Source organism: Pleurodeles waltl, chromosome 9, assembly GCF_031143425.1.
Source record: "Pleurodeles waltl isolate 20211129_DDA chromosome 9, aPleWal1.hap1.20221129, whole genome shotgun sequence".
NCBI classification, from domain to species: domain Eukaryota; kingdom Metazoa; phylum Chordata; class Amphibia; order Caudata; family Salamandridae; genus Pleurodeles; species Pleurodeles waltl.
Window position 1 is genome coordinate 334,169,205 of NC_090448.1, and position 22,357 is coordinate 334,191,561.

The 22,357-nt window shown below is 49.2% G+C and overlaps 1 protein-coding gene across 2 annotated transcripts in view; it reads left to right on the forward strand.

Moving 5' to 3' along the window:
* Positions 1–22,357, forward strand: part of RNF123 (ring finger protein 123) — a 1,441,353-nt gene that overhangs the window by 1,286,239 nt on the left and 132,757 nt on the right. For both annotated transcript variants that reach the window (XM_069206868.1, XM_069206867.1), the window contains exon 37: positions 20,063–20,157. In XM_069206868.1, coding sequence (XP_069062969.1) covers positions 20,063–20,157 — 95 coding nt within the window. The remainder of the gene's footprint in view (positions 1–20,062; positions 20,158–22,357) is intronic.

Consider the following 22,357-nt stretch of genomic DNA (forward strand, 5'->3'; position numbering starts at 1 on the left):
ATTACACAGGCGGCTAGGCCTTTGAAGCTTCCTGCCTTGGAAGGTCCATCCTGCATGGGTAAAGTGTTAACACCCCCGCCCAGTTCAGCCTTTTGTTTCTGTCCCTCGAGAGCGCTGGCTTGCACCTTGGGGGCCAGAAACATGTCTAAGGTGTCTATACAGGTCAGGACTGGTTTCTCAACACACTAGAGCTGGTAGGTGTTCAGGGGACACCTCTAAGGTGTTCTCTGGGTACATTTATTAATGGAATCAGTGATTGGTTGTAATCTGAGATTTTTGATACCAAACATCCCTGGGTTCAGAGAAGCCATCATGTAGCTGGGAAACTTGTAGTGGCCAGTGTCCAGCACATGTATTTAAAATGGCTTCCGTGTTCACTTACTCTGCCTAAGAATTGACAGAGACATAGCAGGGGCATATCTGCTTGTGCATGGCCGGAGTTCTGAACATACGTGCGGACAATCTCAGCTGGCATTTTTCGTCGATCACGAGTGACGTCTCAATCCGGAGGTGATGCTACATGGGGGACCCCTCAGATAGACCTGTTTGCCACTCTTGAGAACGCCCACTGCCCGTCATTCTAAAGCCTCCAGTATCTGATGGAGGGAGCATTTGAGGCTGTGTTTCAGTTGGACTGGGGCTCCCCGCTGCTTTACGCATTTCTCCTCATACCCTTGACTCCTCGGGTTCTGAGGAAGATTCGCCAAGATCAGGCCCAAGTCATATTAATAGCCTAAGATTGTCCAAGAAGGGTGTGGTACACAGACAAACTCTCACTCACTGTGCCCTCTGCTCAGTCTCCTTCACAAGGAGGACCTCCTCTTGCAGTCTCACTGGCATGTTCTACACCCCCACCTCCAGAGCCTGCATCTACATACTTGGAGATTGAATGGGGCAACCCAAGTTCTTTTTCCCTCCCCCTGATGTGATGGATGTTATGTTATTGGCCACGTGACACTCCATGAAGTCATTGTACACTGTCAGATGGGTAAATTAGTGAAGTGGTGCAATAAAAATTCTATTGACCCCTTAAAAGCCCTTTTGTTGGACATTTTACGGTTTGCACTTTCCCTGGCGCAGCAAGGTTGTGGAGTTGCAACATTTCAGGGTTATTCGTCTGCCCTATTGGCTTTCCTCTGTTTATCAGACCAACCTTCCCTTTTTAAGTCCCTAATAGTGATTAGGTTTATTAAGAGGATTACTAATAGGTACCCTCCCACTCCATTTGGCATGCCTCAGTTAAGTGTGAAACCACCCTTCACAACTTTCTATGCAGATAAGTTGGTAATGAGAACCAGGGCCGCTTTCCTGCCAAAAGTGGTCACTCTGTTCCACTTGGGCCAGTCTGTCACCCTTTTAGCTTTCTATCCTCCTCCTCCTCATCCTCCTAAAGAGGAGGAAAGGTATCATCGCTTGGACCCTAAAAAGGCTCTGAGCTTCTATAATGACAGAACACTTGATCTCCGGCTGGACGATCAGCTGTTTGTTGGCTACATTGGCAAGATGAAAGGCAAGTTTGTGCATAAGAGGACATTCTCCAGGTGGATCATCCTCTGCATAAAGATCTGCTGCACCATAGCGAATAAAGAGCCTCCTGAAGGTATTACAGCTCACTCCACTAAGCTAAGTCTTATACTTCCGCTTTAGCTAGAGGTGTGACAGTAGTTGATGTAGGAAAGTAGGGGCCAGATGTAGCTAGGCTTTTACGCCTCGCAAACAGCGAAAATCGCTGTTTGCGAGGTGCAAAACCCACATCGTGATGCCCATTCCCATTTTGCGAGTCGGTAACCTGGTTACCGACTTGCAAAATGGGACTGCGAGTTGCAAATAGGAAGGGGTGTTCCCCTTCCTATTTGCGAGTCGCAGCGCGATGTTCGATTGCTTCGTGACTGCGAACGTGGTCACAAAGCAATCGCAGTTACCACCATTGTCACACTGGTGGTAACCCATTTGCAAAAGGGAAGGGGTCCCCATGGGACCCCTTCCCCTTTGTGAATGGCCTTAAAAACATTTTCTCAGAGCAGGCAGTGGTCGTCTGCTCTGAAAAAATTAAACTGACACGTTTCATTTTCTGCATCTCGTTTTCCTTTAAGGAAAACGAGCTGCATTACCATTAAAAAAAAAACTGCTTTATTTAAAAGCAGTCACAGACATGGTGGTCTGCTGTCTCCAGCAGGCCACCATCCCTGTGAGTGCTGCGACTCGCAAGGGGGTTGCAAATTGCGACCCACTTCATTAATATTAATGAGGTGGGCCTTTGCAACCCCCGTGCGACTCGCAGACGGTGTCAGGGACACCATCCTGCATCCGGCATTGCGACTCGCAAATTGCGAGTTGCTCAGTCTCACAATTTGCGAGTCGCAATGCCGGGGTGCCCTACTTCTGGCCCTTGGATCTTTCTGACATAGTTGCCCCCACTTCTTTGCCTGGTGTCAGTGTGTTCTGACTGTAATACACTAGGATCCTGCTAACCAGGACCCCAGTGTCACCGTTCTCTCCCCTAATTTAAGTTAATAAGCAACTTTTATACCCCACAATTGGCATGCAGGTGTACCTCTGTAAGTCCCTAGCAGATGCTACTCGGGTACCCAGGGTATTGGTACTCCAAGGGTCCCCCATGGCCTGCAACATGTATTATGCAACTCATGGAAGCGCACGCAAACTGTCTCTACAGGCATGCCATTGCAGCTTGTGTGAAGTGGTGCATACACCTTTCACCCTGGATATAAGATTTACATTGCATCCCATTCACTGCACTTTGACTCTGTCAACCCTAATGTAGACCCTTTAGGCTAAGGGCAGGCTGCATTGTTGTAAGTGTGAGGGTACCCCTGCATGAGCAGAGGTACACCTACAAACACCAGACCCTATTTTATGGTCCTTGTGAGGGCGGGGAAGCCATTTTAAGGTATGTAGTGGACACTGGTCATCACGAGATGTCCAACTACATAATGGCTTCACCAAACCTAGTCACATTTGGTATCAAACATGTTGGAATCATGCAACTACACCAATTCCAGTGTTAGTTGCATGATACCATGTACTGTGGAGGTTCCTTAGATTATGCCCCCGATGTCTGCTTGTACAGCCTTGAAGGGTCTGTGTGCAAGTCAGTTATGCTGCCGACCCCAGACACTGTTCTGCCCTTCTGCTGCTGAACCTGAGCAGGGGGGAAGGAAAAACAGAGACATTTTTGTAGAAGAGTGATGTTACCATCTCTACTTTAGAAATAGGTGTCTCTGGGCTAGGGTGGGGGTGCTCCTGAGTGCCACCAGACTGATTTGAAGGGCACATTTGGGGACCTCCTTACATAAACGGATTTACTCCAGTGGAGGAGCCTCTGGCTCCCACTCTGGTGCGAAACCACACAAAGGACAAGGGAGTCACCACCTCCCTGTCCAGCTCTTCCCCTGGGGAGGTGCCCAGTGCATTCTGGCTGGTGGCCACTTGATTCTGCCATCTTGGAAATAAGATGAGCAGAGGCCCCTGGAAACATCTGACTGGCCAATCCCCCTCCCCCAAAAAAGAAAGTAGGTGGGTCACTGCAGAAGCTGTCCAGCCCCCTTCTGGGGTTACTTAAGAGCTTCTCGGAGGGTGGGACACCCCTGATTCATCTCCAAGATTAGCCTGCAAGAGTCTTATGAAAGACACTTCTGCAACCTGGACACTGGAACCGCTGCAGAATTTCGCCGAAACCAAGGCAGTACTGCAACTAGAGGGGGGCTCCTAGTGCAACTTTGTCCCTGTGTATTTGCAAGGAATCTGCAACCCCTGTGCATCCTCCAGAGTCACAAGGACTCTGCCTGCCCTTAGGACAGGAAGAGGGAATCTCCTTTGGAGTGAAGAAGTCACTCCCCTGCATCCACAGGTACCTCAACGTGGAACCTGCTGTTCCACGGACTCTTTAAGGTTCTACAACACAGGTGCTGGTTCTGTGGCTCTCCAGAGGTCTGACCTGTCTTCTTTGTATCTGAGAAGTCTGGGGTCCCTCGTTGGAGCTGCTTGGCTGGTACCCCTGTGCACCGTGTCTGTTTGTTGTTGCCAAGACTTGTTTGCTCTTCAGTCTGAAGGCTTCCTAGCGCCAAGAAGTCCAGCCTCCAGAATCACACAGCTCCAAGAACAACGTCCTCCCTGTATCCCCTGCAATGTGGGGATCCATCTTCATTGTGCTGCTGCGGCCCCTCTGCGACTCCCTGTGCCTGCTTCCAGAGGATCCTCTGGGGGTTCTCACTGATGCCTAACTGCTCTCCTGCTTGCTGAGGGCTGACCCTGACTTACCTTCAAAAGTTGAGTCCCTTGGCCTTTGCTGGTCCCCAAATCCTGCAACACTTTGTGCAATGCTCTATTGCATTTGCCAAAACCTGTTAGTGGTCCTGCTGACCACTGATTTCCCCCATCAACCCCCCTTTGCAATTCAACAACAGGTGTGAGGACAGTTCATTGACGACTCCTGGGCGCCACAGATGCACATCCACAATAACCTTCCCTCAGGAAAGCATCTTCACGACGGCTGGACATTGCCCTCCTGCACCCCCTGGGCATCTGTAGGTGTTCTAGACTCTGTCCCCTCTTTACCTAGGCCCTCTTTTTCTTGAATCCATGCCTAGGTTCCACCGACCTGGTCCATGGGTCACAACAGCTGCTGGACAACAGAGGCCCCCATTGACTTCAACGGGATGTTTCCATACAACTTCACCCCTAAGCACCTGGTCTCCCTGTTGTAGGTACTCCACTTCTCTGGGTATCCACGGGTGTGGGCACTCCTGAACCTTCCTTGTCCTAAAGGGTTTCCTCAGTGTCCTCTGGTAAGGGTCCTGGAACACAAAAACTCTTAACAATGACTTCCCGATAATATCCTATGGACACCTGACCTGGGGTGTCACCTCTGCACACAGGCATCTGGGGAATCCTAGCTACTTACCTCTGGTGTTTTAGTGCTTCCCCAGTCCTGAAGGTCCTTGTGTGGTAGTCTTGGTTGGTAGTGACTTTCACATCTCATTTTTTTAGTATATGGTTTGGTCTCCCCAGAGGGGCCCATGTGATTTTATGCCTTTACTTACCTGTTTCTAAGTATATTTTTGTGTGTATATATCGCTGGTTATAAGATATACCAAAGTTAGTTTAGAGTCTGTGTTTTAATAAATAATACATTATTTTTTTAACACTGGTGTGGTTCTTTCCTGTGTGTAACTCGCTGGCTGTCGTATGTGGTATTTGCAATTGCTTTACTCCCTGCCTGATAAGCCTGAGCTGCTCTTCACAGTTACCCTTTGAGAGCTCTGGTTATCTGGAACCACTTATACTATCATTAAGGTTTGCCAAGACTCACTACAGGGTTCCTCACCTATAGGTGTACACCATATACTGAACCAGCCTCCTACATTGGTGGTACATCGGTTGGGATAAAGACTTGCATTGCTTTATCGCTTGGTCATAAGTGAGTTTCCATAAGAAACCCCTACTGGCTTAGGGTACATTCTATACTTTCTTGATAGTTGTGTAGGAGGCTGTCTGTCTGTAGTGTGCAAAGCTAGGCACACTGTAGAGGGAGGCAACCCCACGTTGTTTTACAGGGGTAAAAGCTAGACCACCTAATGCTCTAGTTTTTATAGTAGGTTGGTCGAGCAGTTAGGCCAATCCTGGGGAAGTGCAAAGCATTTGCAATACTCAAAGCATCATTCTTGCAATTCACACGCTTAAAGGAATAAATTGCTCGAGACCAATTAATAAAAATACTTCAGATTTTTATATACATTTTAAAACCAAGATCTTCAGAATTGGTTAAGTATTTTTCAAGGTATAAATTTTTATAAAAAAAAGTATTTCTGTGCCTAATTACACACCATAGGAATCAATGGAGGGAAACATTAAAAATACACAGAAAATCGCACAGGTGGTTTACCAAGTTCTTTTTTTCCAGGGTGGACAAGGTCGTTGATGGGCATGCTGTGCCAGCTAGAAAATTTCAGGCAGCTCCCGGTTCCGGCTGGATCAGTGGGAAAAGGTCTCTGGAGCTGGTGCAGGGCCACTGTCAGGGGCCACTTGGAAAAGCACTGCACAGGTAAGTTTAAAGGTGAATCCTGGGGGTCCCCTTGGAGTGTCGAGGTCGCAAGGGGTTGGGAGACCCTTAGGGCAAAGCAGGTTCTTCGGTGCAGGGCAGAGGACGGCCGGTTGGGCTGACCGCTACCATGGGTATTGACACAGTTTGGCCACTGGAGGTCACAATGCCACCAAACTTGACAGACATCCAGGGTTTGTACCTGCTGTCATTGTGGTTCGGTTTGGTCTAGCTGCGACATCTGGTTTGGGAGTTAGCAGATGGTCAGTGAAGTGACCCTCACTGGCTGGGTGGTTTCTTGTGGTTTTAGAGTAGTATGGGTTTTTTGTAGAGTGGTCCAGTCGCCCAGCAGCTCCTCAGCAGCGATCGTCGGGTCCTGGGTGCAGCAGGAAGGATTTGATGCCTTTTCTTTGTGCAGCAGGTCCACAGTTCTCGTGCCTTTGGATCTTTGTGTTGCTGGTCTTCTCTTGTCTGTCAAGTTTAGGGATTCCCACTAAATACTGTATTTAGTGGGCGGTCGAGGGGGAACCTGGTAGTGACTAATGGGTCATCTACCTTAGGGTGGCTACACCCACTAAGTGACCTCTTCCTGTGAGCAAAGGTCACTTCCCCACACCTGATTGGTTATTTTCCTTCCTTCCAAGATGGAGGAAAATGAAATAGTCCACCTTACATGCAATACATTAGGGGTTGTGCATGCTAGGCAGGGCCACTCCTCCTGTCCTAGGTTTTAATTTTCTTCCATTGCTCCTACCAAAAGTGGGGGTTTGCAACACAGCAGCTCTCTGCTGCTAGCAGCTGGCCTGGGGTCGTGTTTTAATGGCGATAAGCCTTTTGAAGCTCACTAACGGAGCAGTGCACATTCCTGAGGGAGAGGGTGTTAGTACCACCACCCAGGGAGGGCTTTGTCTTGTATCTCTGAGACCTGATGCCCTCACCCCAGGGGTACAGACCTGTGTCTGGAAGTGGCAGGCTGGTTGTGACAAGTCAACAACTATGCCAAGGTAGTTAACTTTTTCAGGGGGCACCTCTAAGGGTACATTTTGTAATAATTCCAACACTGGTACCAGTTTGGATGTATCATTCTGAGTTGTTTGATACTAAACAACTCAGGGTTCAGAGTGGCCATAATGTAGCTGTGAAGCTCGTATCTACCAGTGTCCAACACATGTATTAAAATGGTTGCTCTGTTCACTCACAATCTCCCCGGTTTGGCAGTGACACAGTGGGAGCATATTGTTCATGCAGCTATGCCCTCATATACAGAATGGTGCACCCTGCCTTAGGGCCTGAATGCCTGCCAGAGGGGTGTCTTACCAATAGTGCATGCAGTGCATAGTGTACAGAGCACACAGGCCCTGTTGAGTTTGTGTTTTTGGTTTGCACTATAGCACTCAGCCTACAATGGTACGACTGGGTGTATCTGGATGTCTGACCCTAGAGGTTTGCTCAATCAGTGCTACTGCCCTCAGGGGCCTACCTACCCCTTAGTACCTCATGCCCTGGGTACCTATGTACCATTTACTAGGCGCTTATTTTGACAGCTAAAGGTATTGCCAATTGTGCCAATGCATCACAACAGTTTGGGGAAAGAGCTCTGGCCCAGGGAACCTGGTTAGAACGGACCCTGGGCACTACATCCTCTAGGCTATATCATACATGAGGCAAAAAGTGGGGGCTTACCATGTCAAAAAGAGCTCTCTCCTCACAAATTGGTGTTTTTCTAAACAATGTTTGGACTGGGTTGTTAAGGGTCTAGCATAGCCCTATGCCCAAACTTTTTGAAATATTTAGAACACTAGGGTAGTTGTAGATACACTTACACTACACTAGCACAATTTCTTCAGTTGATGGAGGTGATCAGACACAGGAGTCTAGGTACAGTGGCCTTAAATTCCCAGAACTTAGGACATGCGTAGAGCTAGGAAACTGAAGACAGTTAGTCATCCTACTAAACCTCATCTCCTAGAGTTGCTCATCCAGTATGACCTCCAGAATCCTGAAGGGCATGTGGAGGCTGACCCTCCAGAGTTGGAGAAGGAAGTACCTAACTCTGAACATGCCCAGGAGAGCTCATCAGAGATCCTTAGGGGCAACCTGGGACGATGTACTGATAGTACAGAGAGGGGCCACACAGGTAGGTCCACTTTTCATCCCCGTGGGTTGGTAACAAGGGAATAGATCCTCCTCATCTTCATCCTCACTCTCCTCAGCATTCTCTTCTGAGTCTACCCATTCTAATAACTCAGAGGAGTTAGCTTTAGTAAAGTGGTACAACTTGCCCAAACTTGAGAAGTCAAAGCTTAAGTTGAAAAGAGAGCAGCTGGCCCTTGAGAGGGAAGCCTTAGAGGTGGAGAGAAAGGAAGAATTTGGGGTTAGAACCCCGTGGTGGCAGCACTAGAGACTCCAGGGTCAGGGTCTGGGAGGAACACTTTGACTCCAGGAACCTCAACAGGATTGTCCCCCCTTACACATCTGGGGATGATATCCACAAATGGTTAACTGCTCTGAAGAGAACCTGTAAAGTCCAATAGGTCCCCAGAGGCAATGGGCAGCTATTCGGTGGCTAGACAAAGGTACAGGCAAACTTTTGGCAGTAAGGGAAGAGGATGGAAACAACTATCAGATTCTGACAGAGGCACTAACTGATGGGTTTTCAGCTTACTACTGAGGAATAGAGGATTATGTTCAGAGAAACTCAAGACTGGGTTAATTTTGTAGACTGTGCTGTTAAGGCCCTAGAAGGCTGGCTGCATGGTAGCAATGTACAGGGCTAGGAAGGGCTGTACAATTTGATCATGAGAAAGCACATCCTGAATAACTCTGTGTCTGATACAATACCTGTGGGACTCTGAGTTGACCTCTCCCCAAGAACTGGGAAAGAAGACAGACAAATTGGTCCGCACCAGGGTGGGTTAGAAAACCCCTAGTGGGGGGTGTCTAAAAGAAAGGTGATACTTCAAAATCCCAACGGAAGGATGATGAGAAACCTAAAGATAAAAAGAAAGAGTCCTCTTCATGTCCACAAATGTATTTTTCTAGGGGTGGGTCCAAATTCACCTCTTCCTCTGGAAATAAACCTTAGTGCTCCACATATAAAGTAAAAGGCCGTAGGACATCTGATCCCAGTTGTCCTAAGAAAAGCACCAATACTACTACTACTCCCCCACCTTGTTCCCTTAGCAGTAGCACTAGTAGTAGTTCCACAACTAATGGTGAAGGTGGGTTCACCTTGGGGCCTGCAGTGAACTCTGGCCTAGTCAGAGAAACGACTGAGGCTGTCCTGGTACCAGAGGGTGGCACTGATCTTGCCACCTTGGCTGCGTTGCCTCCTAATATGAGGAAATACAGGCAGCACCCCCTCATTAATGGTATTGAGGCAGAGACTTACAGGGACACAGGTGTGTCACTATGGTAACTGAAAAACTGGTGTCTCCTGAGTAAATCCTACTTGGGCACACTTATATAGTAACCAATGCAGACAGCATCAAGTGCCACCCCATGGCAGTGGTTAATTTCAGCTGTAGGTGATTACTGGCCCTAAGAAAGTTGTAGTATCTTCCTTCATTCCTGTAAAGTGTCTTATGATTTGGATACACCAGCATTGGCTGAAGTGGAGTTGCAGGCCCTTGCAGCAATGCTGGGCATCCCTTTGAGTGTTTGTGGCAGCTAGAGCACAGGTCAAGAAGCAAGTCGAACAAGGAGCATTGGAGCCTGGAACAAAGGCCCAGACAGCTCCTAAGAAGTGAGGTAGGAAGGGTCAAAAGTTATCCTCTTCCTAGACTCCACGTCAGGATCAGTCTTCTCTGGGAGATGATCTTGCCCCTTGTGAGGGAACTGCCCTGGAGGAGCTTGAGCCTGACACAGCAGAGCTTTTGGGGTCAGGGGGACCCTTCAGGGAGGAACTGAGTCTGGAGCAGAAATCCTGCCCCTCTTGAAGGCCTCAGACAGCAAGCTGCTGCAGAAGAGGCAGGGGATGTCAGTGAATCCCATGGGATTTACTGGGAAGATGGTCTCCTATATTCTGAGGCTAGAGACCCCAAGCCTGGTACTACCAGGAGGTTGGTTGTTCTTCAGAAGCTTAGGGAGTTTCTTTTGACCCTGGGACATGACATACCCCTCTCCCGTGGAGTCTGGGCTCCACATTAATCTTTTATTTACAGACCCCCGGGCCCACGCACCCAATTCAGCGAGACCATCACAGAATTCATCAGCCCGCACGCCCTAGCCTCACCTGACTATATCCTCCTCAGGGACCTGAACTTCCACCTGGAGAAAAACAACACCACCACCACCCTGCTCGCCAACCTCATCAACCTCGGACTCAAGCAACTGGTGAGCACCCCCACCCACACCGCTGGTCACACGCTCGACCCCATCTTCTCCGCCAGCAGCCACATCTCCTTCAGCCACTCCTCCGAACTACACTGGACCGACCACAGATGCGTCCACTTCACCTTCAAATGAGAGACTCACCACCTTCGCACACAACAAATCCCCCGCATACGCTGGAGCAAAATCTCCACAGAGCAGCTCCTCTCTACACTGAACCAAAACCCACCAGCCATTGTCACTGACACCAACAACGCAGCCCGCAGCCTCACACAGTGGATCATCAACTGTGCCGAAAACCTTGCACCACTCAAAAACCACCCTAGCGGATCTAGCATCAGGAAACCCCCATGGTTCACGGACGCCCTCAAAGAATCCAAGATATCCTGCCGTACCCTCGAAAAAACCTGGCGCAGGGAACGCACCACAGAAAACATGACAGCCCTCAAGATCGCCATCCGTAAACACCACCAGCTGATCCGCTCCACCAAAAGGACATCATTCAAAGAGCGACTAGACAACAACACCCACAACAGCAAAGAACTCTTCAACATTGTCAAAGAGCTCTCCAACCCCAGCGCCAACGTCATCACACCATCACAAGAACTCTGCAACTCCCTCGCTACATTCTTCCACCGTAAGAATGTAGACCTACACAACAGCTTCGGACCCCAGACCCCGCACCCACCACCGAACCTACAGCCACCACCACTACTCTTAACGCCTGCACCCCCATCAGCTCAGAAGAGACCAGAAGCATCATGAACACCATCCACTCCGGCTCCCCCTCGGACCCTTGTCCCCATCACATTATCAACAAAGCCGACTCCGTCATCGCCCCCCATCTCCAGAACATCATCAACAGATCATCCTCTTCAGCCACCTTCCCCGAAAGCTGGAAACACGCGGAAGTCAACGCCCTCCTGAAAAAACCCACGGCTGACCCCAATGACCTGTAGAACTTCCACCCCATCTCTCTTCTCCCCTTCCCGGCCAAGGTCAAGGTCATTGAGAAGACCGTCAACAAGCAGCTGACTGCTTTTCTTGAAGCTAACAACTCGCTGGACCCTTCCCAATCTGGATTTCGGGCCAACCACAGCACAGAAATAGCCCTCATCGCAGTCACCGACGACATCAGAACCCTGATGGACAACAGAGAAACATCCGCCCTCATCCTTCTGGACCTCTCGGCTGCCTTCGACACCGTATGCCATCGCACCGTAACAACCCGCCTCCGTACCACTGGTATCCTAGGACAGGCCCTTGACTGGATCATCTTGTTCCTCTCCGACAGAAAACAGAGAGTCCACCTCCCCCCTTCCGCTCAGAACCCACTGAGATCATCTGCGGCGTACCCAAGGTTCCTCGCTCAGCCCAACCCTCTTCAATATCTACATGAGCCCGCTTGCCGCCATCGCACGCAAACATAACATCAACATCATCTCCTACGCCGACGACACCCAGCTGATACTCTCACTCACCAAAGACCCAACCACCGCCAAAACCAACCTACAGGAAGGAATGCAAGATGTCACAGAATGGATGAAGCTCAGCCGCCTAAAACTGAATTCAGACAAGACGGAGGTCCTCATCCTCGGACAATCCCCTTCCGCCTAGGACGACTCCTGGTGGCCAAGGGCTCTGGGCACCGCACCAACGACCTCGGATCACGCACGCAACCTCGGATTCATCCTGGACCCCCTCCTCACAATGACCAAGCAAGTCAACGCCGTCTCCTCATCATGCTTCAACACCACACGCATGCTCTGAAAAATCTTCCGATGGATCCCCGCCGAAACCAGAAAGGCAGTTACCCACGCCCTCATCACAAGCCGTCTGGACTACGGAAACACCCTTTACGCAGGTACCACCGCAAAGCTTCAGAAACGTCTACAACGCATACAGAACACCTCCGCACGGCTCATCCTCGACATCCCTCGCCACAGCGACATATCCGCCCACCTGAAACACCTACACTGGCTCCCCATCAACAAGAGGATCACCTTCAGGCTCCTCACCCACGCACACAAAGCACTCCACAACATGGGCCCCGAATACCTCAACAGCCGCCTCTCGTTCTACACGCCCACCCGTCAGTTCCGCTCAGCTAGCCTCGCCCTCGCCACCGTACCACGCATCCGCAGAACCACAGCGGGAGGAAGATCGTTCACCTACCTGGCAGTCAAAGCATGGAACTCCCTCCCTGCACACCTAAGAATTACCCAGGACCTCCTCACCTTCAGGAAGCGCCTCAAGACTTGGCTCTTCGAGCAGCAGTAACCCTCCCCTGCCCCTCTCCAGCGCCTTGAGACCCTCGCGGGTGAGTAGCGCGCTCTATACATTGATTGATTGGAGCTCAGGGTGATCAGGCTAGCATTGAAAGTATTCCTTCCCTCTCTCAAAGGGAAAGTAGTGCAAGTGTTCACGGACAAGACCACCGCCATGATGTACTGCCACAAGCAGGGGCGAGGTGGGGCTGTGGACCGTTTGTCAGGAGGCTGTGTGCCTCTGCACATGGCTGGAACATCAGGGCAATTTGCTGGAGATCAACACCTGGCAGGCTTTCTGAACGCCAGAACAGGCAAACTCAGCCATCAATGCCTTATCAATCATGAATGGCATCTCCATCTGGAGGTGGTGCAAGGTCTCTTTCAGCAGTGGAAAGAGTCTTGGTTAGATCTGTTCACATCCACAGAGAACCCGTAATGTCAGCTGTTTTGTGCGTTGAAGTTCTAAGGTGGCACTTGCTCGGCAACGCTTTTCATACCGAGTGAAATTCAAGCCTCCTGTGCGTCTTTCCGCCCATACCACTTCTGCCCACAGTTCTCAAGAAGATGAAGAATGACCGGGCCAAGTAATCTTTGTGGCTCTGGACTGGGCACGAAGAGTCTGGTATCCTAAGCTGTTGTAATTACTATTGATCCTCTGATCTGACTGCCCCTTCGGTAAGATCTTCTGCCACAGCAGCAAGGGACAGTTCTTCACCCGTACTTGTCCATTCTCCACTTCTTGCATGGCAATTGAGCAGCGGCAGTTGACAGCTTTTGACCTTCCGCCCAAAGTCTGTAACGTTATCTTTTCAACCAGGCATCCCTCCATCAAAACGGTATACACCTGTTGATGGAACAAATTTGTGCCATGGTGCACAGACAAATCTGTTGACCCCCTCGCTACCCCTCCATCTGAGGTCATCTTATTTGTGCTTTCTTTAGCTAAGCAGGGCTCTGCTTTGGGCATTTTCAAAGGTTGATTGTCTGCAGTCTCTGCTTTCTTAGATTACCTGACCTCCTTGTTTAAATCTCATATTGTTATTAAATTCCTGAAGGGTCTGACCCGTATGTTTCCCCCCTTTCCATTCATAATGCCCCAAGGGGATTTGAATCTGGTTCTTACTTTTCTAATGTGTGCTCCTTTTGAGCCACTTCAAAACTGTCCGCTCCGGCTTCTAACTTTAAAAACAGCCTTACTTGTGGCCATCACTTCTACATCCAGGGTGAGTGAGTTGCAGGCCGTTTCATCAAAGCCACCCTTCCTTTTCATCTATCCTGACAAGGTGGTGCTTATTCAATGGTGTTGGAAGCTGGCTCTGTATATACTTTATCAAATAAATGGATATAATGTGCACAGAGTCCAGGAATTCCCCAGAGGCTTGACAGAGGCTGAAATAGATAATACTAATGCTCTATTTGTGGTAGTGTGGTCAAGCAGTTAGGCTTACCAGAGGGTAGTGCAAAGCATTTATTGTACACACACAGGCAATAAAGGAAACCCACACTCAATGACTAACTCTTGACCAATGGTTGTTATATAGCATAAATAATACTTTGTTACTTTATTTCTAGAACCACAAGATTCAGTTAAGTACATTTGCAAGTAAGTATTATACATATGTATCAACACTACTTTGTTTCAATTTGGCAAGTTAAACGGGTTTCAAGAAAATAGCAAATATCTTCTTTAAGTTGACACAGTGTAATTTTCAGAGACAGTTCTGGGGGGAAGAAAAGTTAGTATGGTTTTGAGGTAAGTACAAGACTTTCAGTTGCAGTCTCCAGGAGTTAGGATGTCCACAGGTTGGGGTTCAGGTTAACCACAAACACCTACCGCAATCAACAGTTGTCTCTTGTTTGCACGAAGACCGCAGAGGAGGAAATGCATGGAAAAATAGGGTGTGTCAGAATTTCCGATGCTGCACAGACGATGCTTTGTTTCTTTCCACACTGCAAGGGACTTTGCTTCGATTTCTGGTATGCAGTCTTGGTTCCGCACTGCGATGCAGGGCTTTTTGACGCCCAGGGACAAGCGTGAAAATCCTGGGTGTATGGGACGAAGTCACAGGCGTTGCGTCTATCCGGTAGGCGATGCATCAAATTTTCTGTTGCGCAGCAGGCGCTGTGTCGATTCTTCACTCAGGAAGTCGGGCTGCGTTGTTCTGGCTCAGTTGTGCGTTGATCCGGTAGGGCTGTCCGTCAAATTTCGGGTCGCAACGCAGGCAATGCATTGATCTTCACTCAGGAAGTCGTGCTGCGTCATTCCGGTTCGGCTGTGCAGCAAGTTTCATGTCGCAAGGCAGGCTGTGCATCGATTTTTTGCACACAGGGAATTTCCTTGAAGAGATTAAGGCCCTCATTACGACCCTGGCGGTTTGTAACCGCCAGGGCCGCTGGACGGGGAGGCACCGCCGACAGGCCGGCGGTGCCCCGCGGGGCATTCTGACCGCGGCGGCTTAGCCGCGGTCAGAGAAGGGAAACCGGCGGTCTCCCGCCGGTTTCCCACTGCCCCCAAGGAATCCTCCAAGCCGGCGCAGCTTGCTGCGCCGGCTTGGGGATTCCGACTCCCCCTCCCGCCATCCAGTTCCTGGCGGTTCTCCCGCCGGGAACCGGATGGCGGGAGGGGGAGTCGCGGGGCCCCTGCAGTGCCCATGCCAACGGCATGGGCACTGCAGGGCCCCCCGTAAGAGGGCCCCAAAATGTATTTCACTGTCTGCCTTGCAGACAGTGAAATACGCGACGGGTGCAACAGCACCTGTCGCACCTTCCCACTCCGCCGGCTCGATTACGAGCTGGCATCCTCGTGGGAAGGGAGTTTTTCCCTGGGCTGGCGGGCGGTCTTTTGGAGACCGCCCGCCAGCCCAGGGAAAAACTCATAATACCCTCCGCGGTCTTTTGACCGCGGAGCGGTATTATGGAGGGCTGAATTCTGGCGGGCGGCCTCCGCCGCCCGCCAGAATCAGAATGAGGGCCCTAGTCTTTTTGGCCCTGAGACATCAGAAAACAGGAGGCACGCTCAATCCAAGCCCTTGGAGAGCACTTCTCAGCAAAGTCAGAGGGCAGCAAGGCAGCAAGGCAACAGCAGTCCTTCACAGCAAAGCAGTCCAGATGAGTCCTTTGGGCAAGCCAGGCAGTTCATCTTGACACGTTGCAGGTTCAGGTCCAGAAGTGTCTGATTTGGTGGGGTCAGGGACCCAGTTTATATATCCAAATAACCTATGAAGTGGGGTAGACTTCAAAGAGTGGTTTTGAAGTGCATAAGGTCCATTTGCAGTACAGGTCCGTCTGCCAGGGTCCCTGTAGGTGGTTTGGCAATCCATTGTGTGAGGTCAGGCAACTAGCCTTTGAAATGTAAGTGTCAGACCCTCCACCCTTCCAGCCCAGGAAGACCCATTCAGTATACAGATGAATGCAGATGTGTCTGAGTGTTCTGTGCTTGTCTGGGTGGAATGCACAAGGGAGCTGTCAACCAGCCCAGCCCAGCCCAGACGTGGATTGGAGACGGGCTGTGTAAGGAAATGCCTCCTTGGCATGGTTACTCCCTGACTTTTTGCCTTTGCTGATGCCAAGTTATGATTTGAAAGTGTGCTGAGGCCTGCTAACCAGGCCCCAGCACTAGTGTTCTTTCCCTAACCTGTACCTTTGTTTCCACAATTGACACACCCTGGCATCCAGGTAAGTCCCTTGTAACTGGTACCCCTGGTACCAAGGGCCCTGATGCCAGGGAAGGTCTCTAAGGGCTGCAGCATGTCTTATGCCACCCTGGAGACCCCTCACTCAGCACAGACACACTGCTTGCCAGCTTCTGTATCCTGGTGGGGATAAAATGACTAAGTCGACATGGCACTCCCCTCAGGGTGCCATGCCAACATCACACTGCCTATAGGTATAGATAAGTCACCCCTCTAGCAGGCTTTACAGCCCTAAGGCAGGGTGCACTATACCATAGGTGAGGGCATAAGTGTATGAGCACTATGCCCCTACAGTGTCTAAGCATAACCTTAGACATTGTAAGTGCAGGGTAGCCATAAGAGTATATTGTCTGGGAGTCTGTCATGCACGAACTCCACAGCACCATAATGGCTACACTGAAAACTGAAGTTTGGTATCAAACTTCTCAGCACAATAAATGCACACTGATGCCAGTGTACATTTTTTTGTAAAATATACCCCAGAGGGCATCATAGAGATGCCCCCTGAAACCATACCCGACTTCCAGTGTGGGCTGACTAGTTTTAGCAGCCTGCCACACACTAGACATGTTGCTGGCCACATGGGGAGAGTGCCTTTGTCACTCTGTGGCTAGTAACAAAGCCTATACTGGGTGGAGGTGCTTCTCACCTCCCCCTGCAGGAACTGTAACACCTGGCGGTGAGCCTCAAAGGCTCACCCCTTTTGTTACAGTGCCACAGGGCATCCCAGCTAGTGGAGTTTCCCGCCCCCTCTGTCCACGGCCCCACTTTTGGCGGCAAGGCCGGAGGATATAAGGAGAAAAACAAGGAGGAGTCACTGGCCAGTCAGGACAGCCCCTAAGGTGTCCTGAGCTGAGGTGACTCTGTCTTTTAGAAATCCTCCATCTTGCAGATGGAGGATTCCCCCAATAGGATTAGGGATGTGCCCCCGTCCCCTCAGGGAGGAGGCACAAAGAAGGTGTAGCCACCCTCACGGCTAGTAGCCATTGGCTACTAACCCCCCCAGACCTAAACACACCCCTGAATCGAGTACTTAGGGGCTCCCAGAACCTAGGTAACTAGATTCCTGCAACCTAAGACGAAGAAGGACTGCTGAGCTGAAAAACCTGCAGAGAAGACGGAGACACCAACTGCTTTGGCCCCAGCTCTACCGGCCTGTCTCCCCACTTCAAGAGAACTGCTACAGCGACGCGTTCCACGGGGTCCAGCGACCTCTGAAGCCTCAGAGGACTACCCTGCATCTAAAAGGACCAAGAACTCCCGAGGACAGCGGCTCTGCTCCAAATAAGAAACATCTTTGCAACAAAGAAGCAACTTTGAAAGAACACATGTTTCCTGCCGGAAGCGTGAGACTTTACACTCTGCACCCGACGCCCCCGGCTCGACTTGTGGAGAACCAACACTACAGGGAGGACTCCTCGGCGACTGCGAGCCCGTGAGTAGCCAGAGTTGACCCTCCTGAGCCCCCACAGCAACGCCTGCAGAGAGAATCCAGAGGCTCCCCCTGACTGCGACTGCCTGCTTCTAAGAACCCGACGCCTGGTAGGGACACTGCACCCGCAGCCCCCAGGACCTGAAAGATTTGACCTCCAGTGCAGGAGCGACCCCCAGGTGGTGGCTACCCCGAGGAGCCCCCCCCCCTTACCTGCCTGCATTGCTGAAGAGACCCCTGAGTGTCCCATTGAACTCCATTGCAAACCCGACGCCTGTTTGCACACTGCACCCGGCCGCCCCCGTGCCGCTGAGGGTGTTCTTTTTGTGCTGACTTGTGTCTCCCCGGTGCCCTACAAAACCCCCCTGGTCTGCCCTCCGAAGACAAGGGTACTTACCTGCTGGCAGACTGGAACCGGGACACCCCCTTCTCCATTGAAGCCTATGTGTTATGGTCACCACTTTGACCTCTGCACCTGACCGGCCCTGAGCTGCTGGTGTGGTAACTTTGGGGTTGCCCTGAACCCCCAACAGTGGGCTACCTTGGACCCAACTTTGAACCCTGTAGATGGTTTACTTACCTGCAAACCTAACAAACACTTACCTCTCCCAGGAACTGTCTAAAATTGCACAATGTCCAGTTTTAAAATAACTTATTGCCATTTGTGTGAAAACTGTATATGCTATTTTGGTAATTCAAAGTTCCTAAAGTTACTAAGTGAAATACCTTTCATTTAAAGTATTGTTTGTAAATCTTGAACCTGTGGTTCTTAAAATAAACTAAGAAAAGATTTTTTCGATATAAAAACCTATTGGCCTGGAATTGTCTTTGAGTGTGTGTTCCCCATTTATTGCCTGTGTGTGTACAACAAATGCTTAACACTACCCTCTGATAAGCCTACTGCTCGACCACACTACCACAAAATAGAGCATTAGATTATCTCTTTTTGCCACTATCTTACCTCTAAGGGGAACCCTTGGACTCTGTGCACACTATTTCTTACTTTGAAATAGTATATACAGAGCCAACTTCCTACAGGCTGTAAGGCACAGATGGATTTGAGGTGCAGAGAAATGCTCACTTTAGTGGCATTTCTAAAATAGTGATATAAAATCCAACCTCACCAATAAGCAGGATTTTATATTACCATTCTGCTATTGTTAACATGACCTGTCTACCCCTTTCTGATCAGAATTTACCACTCAAAGAGTATATGAGGGCAGACCTAATGCTAGCCTATGAAAGGAGCAGGCCTCACATTAGTGGAAAACAAATTTATGAGTTTTCAAACTACCAGCACATATAAAACACACACATGTATATGTCCTGCCTTTTTCTTACAAAGCACCCTGCCCAATGGGCTACCTAGGGCCTACCTTAGTGGTGACTTATATGTAGAAAAGGGGGAGTTTAAGGCCTGGCAAGTACTTTTAATTGCCAAGTCGAAGTGGCAGTGAAACAGCACACACAGGCCTTGCAATGGCAGGCCTTAGACATGGTTTTGGGGCTACTTAAGTGTGTGGAACAATCAGTGCTGCAGGCCCACTAGTCTCATTTAATGTACGGGCCCTGGGCACATGTAGTGCACATTACTAGGGACTTACAAGTAAATTAAATATGCCAGTTTTGTATGAGCCAGTGCTACCATGTTTGAAGGCGGAGAGCATATGCACTTTAGCACGGGTTAGCAGTGGTAAAGTGCGCAGAGTCCCAAAACCAGCAAAAACCGTGTCAGAAAAGTGGAGGGAGGCAGGCAAAAAGTTGGGGGGTGACCATCCTAAGGCTGTCAGGTCTAACAGTAAGGAATATGCAACTAGAATATGTCTTTACCAGATAGTGTTACCAAAGGTAGGTAACTTGCTCTTTTGGGCCTCTCATCCAAAGGTGTGGACTACTTCAGGAAAGAAACTGACATCAGGGAGCTTGGGTAGTGCTTTTATGCATCTTTACCCACCACTTCCATGGCAGAACCGGAGTTCCTGCAAAGCCACAAGCCACACAATGGCATCTACTCCACATGCAGGGTCTATGCTGAACAATCTTCCAGATCTAGCCTGGCAGCTGTGAGGAATCTGCTGTTAGACAGAGTATCCACCAGAACGAGCATTAACAAATGTAAGTAACTTGTTCATAACTAGACCAGTTAGTATGTAACTGAATAGTGGACAATGGATGCCTAACACTGTACAATTGAGTTGTCCAAAATACATGCACCCTTAAGGTTAAGAATGGTCCCATGAATCAGCTGTTTTAAATTGGGTTTTTTTCTTTGCCTCAGACACCGATTACATCAGTGCATTAGAATTATCCAAGGTGGAGCAGATGTTGTCCCATCTAAGTGAGCAGTCCAAGCAGGCAGCTGCCTCCGTCCTGGTAAGTTTTCTGTCTTGCACAAGATACTTATAACTTCCTACCATCAGATTGAGCCAGTGTAATTCTTCAGGAGTTCCCTCAGTGTAGAAATCTATTTACTCACAAAAATCCCCACTGACACCAGCCCCTTTTTTCCAGTGACCACTGATTAAGGCGGCACACCTTGCACCCTTTCTCAGTACAATACATGCCTGCTATATCCAGGACTGGTTCTAGGATTTGCTGGATCCTGTGCATAAATAAATTATGAGGCTCCTCTAATTTGCATTTGGCGTAACATCGCAGGAACTGACATCACAAGTAGTGACATCCATTCAGCATTAATTCTCTGGTATTATTAAAGCAACTTTGGAAGAATCTACTTACCTAATGTGTATATCAGTAAAATGGCTAACAATATAAATATTAACCCTAATACAATAGGTACAAATATATTTTAAAGCTCCTTTAAATGGAAATATGTTCTCTTAGTCAAACGGAGTTTCCAACCTTGTTCCTAGGTCTCTCCAAAATTGATATTACTCCAACGTTCACTAAAGAACGAAACTGCAGACCTTCAAGTGAATCTGAAACACTCCATGTATAACAGTTACTTCCAAAGATAAGGCCTCAGGATGGGTATCAATACAGAGATGCATGCTGGATTGGGTGAGCGCTCTGCAAGTGCTCAGCATAGAACAGAAAACACAGATGGCAAAAGCTAAGAGGAGGAGCCAACAAATATTATGCTCAAGTGGGGTGGCTGACATATGGGCAAGTAGAAGCACTAAAGGGTAGACCACACCTGCACACTGAGAACCTAAACACAGGAAATAATCTCAAGCTCCATTTTTAAGAACTGAAAAGAGCTGAACTAACAGAAAGGTATGAAGCAAAGGTGGCTAGACAGGCTGTAGACTCTGTGCTGCTTAGACTTATAAGAAAAGGAAATCCTTCAATGTGTAGTAAGTATGTTGGGGCGATGGTACATGATGTGCAAAATAAAGTCACTAAAATTCCAGAGATTTCCAATTTTTTTTAAAAGCAAAAAATGTCAAGTCATATCTCCCTCTGAGGATATATTTGCCAAATTGCACAGGGCCATCTCACTCGACTCCTATTTAGCCAAAGGTGTAATAACCAAATTCCGCCTGCCCTCAGGTAAATCCGTTGGCTCTTGGTAAAGAGATAATTGAACTCAATCCTTCCAATACCCTCTCCATCATTCACAAATCTCCAGTCAAGTCCCAGGCTGTCTAACCAAAAACAGTTGGTCCTTCCAACCTTTAATTTAAGATCAGCCACACTGAATCTACTGGATACTTTCATAGGCTCATTGATTAGCAGATCATGCCGGATGCATTGATGCACCATATGGATTTCTTTGCACACTCTTCAGCCACCTCCCGCCCCAGCCTGCTTCTCCTGAACACTCCCCACTGATCGTCCTCTCATCCCACTGGAGGCCAATTCTAACTTTCTGATGGATATATCTTCTTGCGGATGCTTCACCTTTTCAATGCTCCCATGTGCCAGCATCCCACAGAAACGTTCTTGATAGCTCTCCCATGTCAACAAGGACTTCAGAATCTTCATAACTGCACGCAACCTCTGGTGACATCACTGTAACCATAAAAAGCCCATATCGGCATGCTGGCATCAGTTCCCTTTTTTCCGCGCCTCTGAAGCGTAACAGTTTCTTTTGACTCTCCATTAGGGAATCGTCAAAGTCTTTTGGCTCTTTTTCCTGAGTGTTACATTTTGTCTGAAAGAATGTCTCCACCTTGGAAATTGGGGTTCAAGCCCTGTAAGGAACGTAAGGGTCCAGTGTCCATTACTGACCCTCTTGCTATTTGTCGCTGGTGCTTGATTTTGGACCACATTGTCGAAGCATGTTCGTCATGTCAGAAGATGAACCCCAAGGCACTGAAGGAATGGAGGTGAGGCTCTTCATGGACAAGGCGAGACCTGTGAAGAGAGGTCGTCTGATGTTTTGTCATTGTTCAGAGTAACCATTTCCCCCTTCCGTCAAAGGTGGCGAGGAGGAAATGCAAGAAGCGGCGTCATGGTTTACAACTTAGTTCTTCCAGAGATGACTCGCCAAAGTCGGTATCCCTGCATCCAACGTTGCATGAAGATCAAGGAAAATTGACTCCGATGCTGTCTCCAGTGGCTTTCCAGGAGTCCCCTTCGAATCTGATGCCGCCACGGACTTTGCCTG